Source organism: Theobroma cacao, chromosome 8 (genome assembly GCF_053813885.1).
Source record: "Theobroma cacao isolate CCN51 chromosome 8, ASM5381388v1, whole genome shotgun sequence".
NCBI classification, from domain to species: domain Eukaryota; kingdom Viridiplantae; phylum Streptophyta; class Magnoliopsida; order Malvales; family Malvaceae; genus Theobroma; species Theobroma cacao.
This window is the reverse complement of record NC_142646.1, coordinates 2,613,454-2,621,826: the sequence shown is the minus strand read 5'-3', so window position 1 is coordinate 2,621,826 and position 8,373 is coordinate 2,613,454. Positions and strand designations below refer to the sequence as shown.

The window sequence follows — 8,373 nt, the reverse complement described above, 5'->3', positions numbered from 1 at the left end:
CAATGTTTTCACCTCGCGTTTTAGGCTTTGCGTGGAGCACAAACCTTGCATTTTACTCGTGGTCGGGTTGTCTACCTTGTTTTTCTTCACTATTCAGTATATCACGACCACAAGTTAAAACATTTCAGACCTCTCTATCACCTTGCGTAACGAAATTAAAAATATGCTCATTTATCCAGATGATGTAATAAGGTGATGGCACCCACATAAGCAATTTCAAGCCCCGTATGGATCAGTCTTCTGCAATAATTCATCGTGAGTGACGCTAGGTGCTCGTTCAGGGTTCAAATTTTGATTTGGCTTTTATCAAGTTAAACTGTCCTATAGATATTTCTAAGGAATAGATGTAATAATAAACACAAGAGAACAACAAAACCTTGGTTCAACTTTCATGGTATAGATCAATAATACACAGGCTGCAAGCGTCATGAAACCAATCATCAGCTCGCCAGCCCTCCAAACACTACATTGACGTGCTGCCCCTCTTACGTCAAGCCGTATCATTGTACTCAAGCTGTAAGTTGCCTAAATATTTTGGGCCTCATTCATCTCTTTGAGCACTGCTGTTTAAAATCGGAAACTTTGCTGAACAAAACTTTTAGAAGAACAAGGACAATGGATAACCTTCATTTTCTTGAAAGGAAAGGCTTAATTGATTCTACGACCACCTGCATTAAAGAAAAAGCATAAATGAAATTGACTGTACAACCACCTGCATGGCATGAAAGGAACAAATTGGCGTGATCATGCAGAAAAGTTAATGTGGTGATTCAGCAATTACTATCCATCAACTAAATTCTCATTCACAGGAATACAAAATATCACCACAAGTAAAACTGAGCACTACGTTTTCTGGATACACATGAAACATGCTGACTGAACTTTTCATTTTCCGATTTTATAGAATCAAATTTGAGTCCCTTCTCTATTTCTAGCATTAAAATTTGTAGAGTTCTTACCCTGCCATCATACGATAGTGAAGCAAATATCCAAGGCTCACGAGAACTCCAAGCAAGGCCTGGGAATATGGTTAAAACCTTGTTAGATTAATATTCATATCATAGTAAAAAACAGAAGTAGCACTGATTACCATATACACTGTCTTCATAATCACTATAGGAATTAAGTAACGGGTCAGCCTGTTGAGTGGGTGATTCAGCTATGCTGTTAAAACAAACATAAAGGAAAAAGTATCAGAGTAGACCAAAGAATAAAGAAGGAAGTTGTAAGAAAACTTCAGATGTGGGAGAATAAAACAACCTTCCAGAGGTTGATTCATCACTGGCAGATGTAGGAGCCAGCCACAAGTTAACAGTTGAGTCTGTGCCAGCACTCTGCCGAAGGGAAACTCTTGTCAAGAAAATTGCAAAATATAACTGAAAGAAACAATTTGCAGTTTAAATTATACAATAATAGTGACCATCATGCAGAGAGATGATGGCACATAAACGAAAGTACATTGTTAGGAATAGTTGATTCAGATGAATATTTGTAACCAGTTTAGTCCAACCAAGACCCTAATTGCTATAAGGTGAATGCTCAATCCAATTAGTTTCAAACAGAGAGAGAGAGAGAGAGAGAGAGAGACCAGAATTAGCCCATCATACTCAGGGTTACATGTGACAGCCCATGTCCTGCCAACATTATTAAACAGATCATGATCAGTGAACTAAAAGTACCTGGATTTAAATACTCCCATTTCATTTTAAAGGGACAGAAACAGTTCAAGCCTCAAACTCAAATGTGGGAAATAAACAACAAAAGAATTAAGTAAAAAAATAAAAATAGTAGAGTTCTCAAACATAAAAATAACTTTAAGCCAAACGAACCACGAGGAGACAAGTCAATTACCAGTGCATATGTCCAGGAAGCTCTTTGACAGGAATTTTGGGCTTTCTAAGATCCCAGACATGTATCCCAGATTCATCTTCTGCAGTGACCTGTGACAAAAGCGGCAAAAATATTGCTCAGAAGTAGTAACCAGAAGACATAACATCTCATTTAAATTGGTTCATTCACAAACCAAAATCACAATTTCCATATTATTAATCATCATTTAACTTATTTTAGCAACTATTAGATATAAGCGAATGTCTCTTATGATCGACAATGCAAAGGATTCACTTCATTCTATGGAAATGCCCACACACCTATGAAAAAATTATTATCTGTGAAGAGTGATCCAAAATTGATAAATTCCCTTTTAAAAAATGTATTGAACATCTGAATACTAGATATTGGCAGATAATTAGCTAAAGCTTTGTAAGTTTACATGTGTGCAAGGCAGATTTTTGACAGGGCAGTTCCCTGCATGGCCACAGCTTTGACCAAATTGACCAAGAAGTACAGTTTAATAGACCAAAATGTCCTGCCAATTTCTCATCCTTACCATGTCAAAGTGACACAGTTGTAATTATGTTACTAGTCTATACATAAAATATCTAGGTATAAGAGGTGGAAGATCTTGGACGTAGCTATAGAAAAAAGAAAATCTCATTTGATAGAAAAAGCAATTGAACATGCCAATTCACCCTAAATAAAGCCATTTCTAAAGATCAATGTTGCAACAAAAATAACAAAAATGCTAATATAAAAGAAAATAATGCAATGGCCACTAAAATTTTAAGGTGGTGTTAAACTAGAAAAATATGCAAGCTATATCCTTACAAGCATATGCTTTTTCTTGACATCATAGTTAGCCTTGCGGATATGGGCACACTCAATTGAATTTGCCTTCCTGTGATTTTATGAAATTGTTGTCAGCCACAGCATAACTCTAAGCGAAGTCAATAAAGCATATCAAGGTTAAACATTCTAAAAAAAATTTTCTGCACAAGAAACTCAATGGTAAAGGTATTACATCCCTCCTCCCTTGCCGTCCTTTTTCAGTTAGTGGAGGCAGGCAATGACATAGCAACTCTTTGAATTGGGTTCCATGCCTCTTAGAACAAGGAATACAAATCAGGAGGGAAATGGAACACCAAATTACATGACCACCACTAGCTTAGATATGCAGAGACAACATACTTCATTGTACGCAGATCCCAAAACTGGACTGATGATTCACAAGTTGCTGCAACGGCATTTACATCATGTGGATCCCATGCTCCACTGGATAAGTAATGAAGCATACCAGCTGACTCCTTAGATTGCACCTAGATTTCCACAACAAGATCTGAATAAGCATCAGAAAGAGAATTCAAAAATTTTACTATATTATAGGTATTTAGAAATTTTTGGTTTATAGTAACCACCATTGATATGTAGTGAATGACTGGGTACAACTACATGGCATCTAAGACAAATGCAAAGTTACCAGCTGCTAAAAAAAATCAATATCAGAAACTATGAAGCTATATTGAATATATTGGGAAGGAAAAATAGGGAGAGAGTGAGTAACTAATGCTTCAAATTGCAAATTTGCTTTTGAAGAAGGTATTTTAGTAATGCTGTATTACCTTCATAAATGTAAAACATCCAGGTTGGCCATTCACACAACTAGAATAACCATCAATGTTAAGAAGAACAGAATTCATCCAGAAACTAACCTGGGCAACCTTTTTTAAACAATCCAAACTCCATAATAGAAGATTTTCATCATCAATGCTGATCAACTTATCATGCCTTCCAGATGGCCACCAGAGAACACTGTTGTTTATATACATACACAGTAAGCAAGCCAAAATAAATTTTTTTTCAAAAATGCCTTGTAGGAAATGCAGAGATCATTCAGTTTGAACAACTTAAGAGGAAGTTCTAAAACAGAAACTCACCAATTAATCTTACCAACATGTGCATCAAGCGAGGCAATTTGTTCCAACTGGGGTGAATTCAGCTGCCCATATAACTCAGGGATCTGCCATATTGCAGCCCCATAAGATTCCCCTTCAATGACATAGAATAATATTAAACCACTCTCCATCCTTAAGCCAATAAACTTTTTACAGGAAATGCTCTTACTAAAGACTAATTATCACGACAGCTAATGCAAGCAATAGTACTAAAACTAATACATACAGAAAAGAATTATAAGGGTTCCTCAAAATGACCTAACTTGAAATTAGAAGGCCTGGAAACCACGACTATGTATAGAATGATTATGCCGGTTATTTTCAATAAGGATCTAATTTCCTTTTATCTTTTTGAGCGGTAAAGTCACCAAAACTAATGAACTACGGGGGGAGCAGACAACGAAGGTCGACTAAGCCAGTCGAATGTTACCAAGATCAAGTTCACTAGCATCCCCATTGAACCTAAAAACAAACCACAAAACCAGAATCTGCAAGAAATGCACGTAAATCAAGATTAATAAGCTACCAGTAGAGAAAACGGTAGAGAAAATCCGTTGATCGAAGGGACAGGAAGCTAGGTCCCAGATCTCGTTAGGATGCGAAAACAAGCCCTCGCAAATGAGCTCGGTTCCACCTGAAGATAGCCGAATCAGATGCACCTGGCAGTTTTCAGTTCAATTCGGTAAGATGATAAAAATTTAAGCATTGTGATTGTGAAATTAAACGAGATTAATTAACGAACAAAAACCTCGTTTTCTTCCCGGAGACTGAGGGTTCCAGTAATGAAGCTGGTGTGATCCGTGTCCGCTTTAACATCCGATATGCATCTTGCCTGCGAGCATAAAAGAGGTAAGCCTTAAACACTTCGATTCTGAGAGGTGTAAAAGTTAGTGGGATTGAAATTTTGAGCGTCGACCTGATATTTGAGGCCGTAGCCGATGCCAGAAGATCCTCCTTGCATCGCTGCACCACCAGGAGCTAACAAAGGCTGCTTCTTTGTCACCGGTACTTTCAACGCCTCGATTTTCCGGACGTTTCTAGCTAAAATGCGTGCGCGTCCTTTTACCGGGTAATCGGCTACGCCATTAGCAATGGGCTATTCATTGGACGCTCAGATTCTAGCCCAAGAGGCTTGACACGGCAAACACAGAGGGTCCATGTTAGTCAGGAGCTTTGGGCCCGTAGAACCCGGCAGCTTGATCCATCGATCTAAAAATTTTAAAATGAACTTAATCGAAATTTCAAAAAATAATAATCATCCATCAAAATATATTTTTAAAATTTAAATAATTGAAAATGAACTAGGCCAGTGGACTCAATCGAATATATTTTTCATCACTTCTCTCCATAACATTTTCAATAATATTTTGAAAAAACTAAAAATTAAATTACTCATCTTCCTATTCTAATCAAGAAAAATTCAACTCACAAAATTATTATTATTAAAAATATTAAAATATATATGATTAATGATCAATTGATTTAGTCAGTTCAATTGTAGTTTTTTTATATCAGAAAATAATTGAATAAATCAAACAAATCGATATTCATAATCAATTTAAGATTGAAATCAACTTAATCAAATGAATTAATTAATTCAATTAATTATTTTGATCTCAACTTAACACTGCTCAACCATACCCATTAATTTCCTCATTTTCGTTCGTGATAATTTTTCATGCATATTACTTGTGATAATTTAACGCAGGATCATGGTTGTTAGCGGATTTGACATGCTATTCTCTTTTGCTTTTCAGTTTTTTTCCAAAGGGGTGATGATCAAACACTGTCTCTATTATAAGGACCATCATGAAGGGCACTAGTTTTTCTTATTGATGAATATTCATCATTATCTGCGTTGGAAGCTTGTAATGATGAACTCACCCAATGACAAATTGGGCCAATTGGGGACATTAAGCAACATTTGCAAACAACTTTGGATTTAATAACATGTACGTGCTATTTAAGCAAATATTTAGAAGTTATCTTAATTTGATTATCTCTATAATGAAGAAAGTAACGAAGAGAAAAATGATATAATCTTACCATAGTGATATGTTTACTCATATTTAAAAAAAAAAAAACATCTAATTTAAAATAACTTAATTCAAATTTCAAATGAACTAATCGAATTTCATTGAATGAAAATTTAGAATTATTAATCTTCTTTTAATTAAAAACTTTTAACATATTTACACTTTAATTTTCCTTTTTTAAACTCAATTTAAATATGCATATATTAAATTAAACATCACTCGTGAATAATGAATTCTAATTACTAATTAAATTTGTAAGAAGAAATAGATAGACAAACAGCATACAAATAATTATCATTGAGATCTATTATGATACTAATATGATAATTTATTATTTTATTTTTTAAACTTTTTAATATTATATTCATATGTTTAATCCAATAATATGTATATATATATATATATTTAAAAAGCATATTTTTGTCACGTGAAAACGAAAGGAAGTTTCCATTTTTTTCAAATCCATGCTTTATGCTTCATATTTGTATAAACTTCATAATTTTGTATAACATAATTAATTATATTAAAATTATATAAAAATTAAAATAACTGATAAAATAATTTTTATATTAAGTATCTATTAAATATTTTTTTTATTTTTTATCTCTTATTAATTCTCAACTATTTATCCAACTTTTCGTAAAGACTAAAACAATTAATAAAATGATCTATTTTTTTACTTCCTCAATTATTTACTTAATAAATTTTTTTAATTTATAATTCATATAATGTTAATAATTCTCAATTACTTTTTTATTTTCAATAAATCTAATACATTTTTAACCGATTAACAGTTTTTTTTAATTTTTATAAAAAAATTTATTTAAATATTTTAATATTTTAAACTTTTAAAAGTATTGAACTGTCCTGATCAAATCATTATTAATTTTTACTGCTTCCTGTCTCGTGGCCACTGCCAAATTGTCTAAAATGAAGAAAAGAAAAATGGAAGCCAAGGAATAGAAAGACGCGGCTCAGGAGTAGGAGGAAGTGGCCGGGGAGGGAGGCAAAGTTTCTATACACCGAAGTGGCGATTGCAGATATATTACGAGATTGGAAAAGTCGTACGTTACGCCAATTTTCAAAACCGTCAAAATCCAACGATGACTTCGTGATCATGAGACGTCTATTGTACTGCAAGTTGCCCAAAAAAGGAACTTACCAAGACTCGCCTAACCTGAGTAATAATCCTCCCTTTTTAAATATTCATCCTTTTTTTATTAATGAAAGAATTCTTTGGCTTTCAAAAAATATATACATCTTTTTTTTATTTTCTATAAAAAATTTGACTTTCATTTATTTTATATCAAAATTTTTAAAATTTTATACTATAAATATGTAACATTTTTAATATTAAAAAGTAAAAAACCAAAAAAAAAATTAAGCATTTAAAAAGTAAAAAATACTTTCTGCGAAATATTGTTGCTAAATGTCAAATGACTGGTTTCCAATAACAAGTGGCTAAAAAACAGTAGGCGCATCTTTTGATATGACACTCTTTTATCGTTTGCCAAAACAAAGTAGGGACGTGACATATGTCATTCTTTCACTTCGCATAATTTTTTATTTTCCTGGAGGGCATAAATTCCATTTTGAAATTTTACTTAATTTCCTCAATGAACTAAAAAGACACATTTTATTTATTTTTCGTTTAAATATGTTAAAGATTATTATATAATAAATATGATAATTTGCACAATTTATTTTTTGTGACAAAATTTAAGTAAGACAATATTAAAAATAGTACCCGCCTAGTAGTATATATTAATTAGTAGTACACGATGACGTCACTTTCCATTTTAACACATAGTAGTGCTAAGTATGTATATTTTATTGCCCTCTTCACGTTTATCTCTCTTGGTGTGCTTAATGATGTCCGAAAAAGGTGACGTTAGTTAAAAGAGGGCAATGTTAGGTATTTTAATACAAGTACTATATTTGTATTAATATTTTAATACAAGTACTATATTTGTATTAAACCTAACATTTTTGGACATCACCATTAATATAACATAGGGTTAAATTAAATGGATCTGAATTTTATATGATGATGTATAGTCCGTTTATAATATCGAAACACTTATGTCACATATGACTTTCCTAATAGTATATGATACATTTAATTAATTGTTGAATAAATTAACTTTCATTATCCAATATATTTAATATGTTTAAATTTATATATTGAGTTATTAGATATTTAAATATTTAAATTTGTCTAGAGTTTAAATAATTGATATAAGTCTACACTAATATTAGATATGGTAATGTTGGATATCATTATTAACATGACACGAAATTAAACGAATTTGAGTTTTATAAAATTATAACGTCTCATAATCGTATCAACCCATCTAAAATACAAAAAAAAAAATTATATCTTATGCGATTAATCTATGTAATTCATATATAATAAATTTAATTAATATCATATTAACAAGAAAATTTTCAAAATTCAAATCTTATGCCCCTGTTTCTCATCTCACTTTGTACTTAAATTCTCACAAATTGTCACTTGTTTATTTTTTATTATTAATTAATGCATA

The 8,373-nt window shown here is 32.1% G+C and overlaps 1 protein-coding gene across 1 annotated transcript; it reads right to left on the bottom strand.

Moving 5' to 3' along the window:
• Window positions 1–377: 377 nt before the first annotated feature.
• Window positions 378–4,867, bottom strand: DWA2 (DWD (DDB1-binding WD40 protein) hypersensitive to ABA 2). The gene is made up of 13 exons (XM_018126001.2): window positions 4,708–4,867; window positions 4,540–4,623; window positions 4,318–4,450; window positions 3,774–3,885; window positions 3,549–3,648; window positions 3,028–3,155; window positions 2,668–2,737; window positions 1,852–1,940; window positions 1,589–1,634; window positions 1,261–1,334; window positions 1,091–1,164; window positions 960–1,018; window positions 378–668 (listed from the first exon to the last, which is right to left on the bottom strand). Exons 1-13 carry the CDS (start codon window positions 4,750–4,752, stop codon window positions 627–629), a joined length of 1,056 nt encoding a protein of 351 aa, XP_017981490.2. The 5' UTR covers window positions 4,753–4,867; the 3' UTR covers window positions 378–626.
• Window positions 4,868–8,373: the final 3,506 nt, after the last annotated feature.

Excerpts from the sequence above, each read along its gene's own strand:
- DWA2 (XM_018126001.2), bottom strand. The coding sequence starts at position 4,752 with ATGCAAGGAGGATCTTCTGGCATCGGCTACGGCCTCAAATATCAG. Across the intron at positions 3,886-4,317 it reads CTCTACCGTTTTCTCTACTG|GGGAATCTTATGGGGCTGCA; the intron begins GTAGCTTATTAA and ends ATGTCATTGAAG. Across the intron at positions 3,649-3,773 it reads CATGTTGGTAAGATTAATTG|TGTTCTCTGGTGGCCATCTG; the intron begins GTGAGTTTCTGT and ends TATAAACAACAG.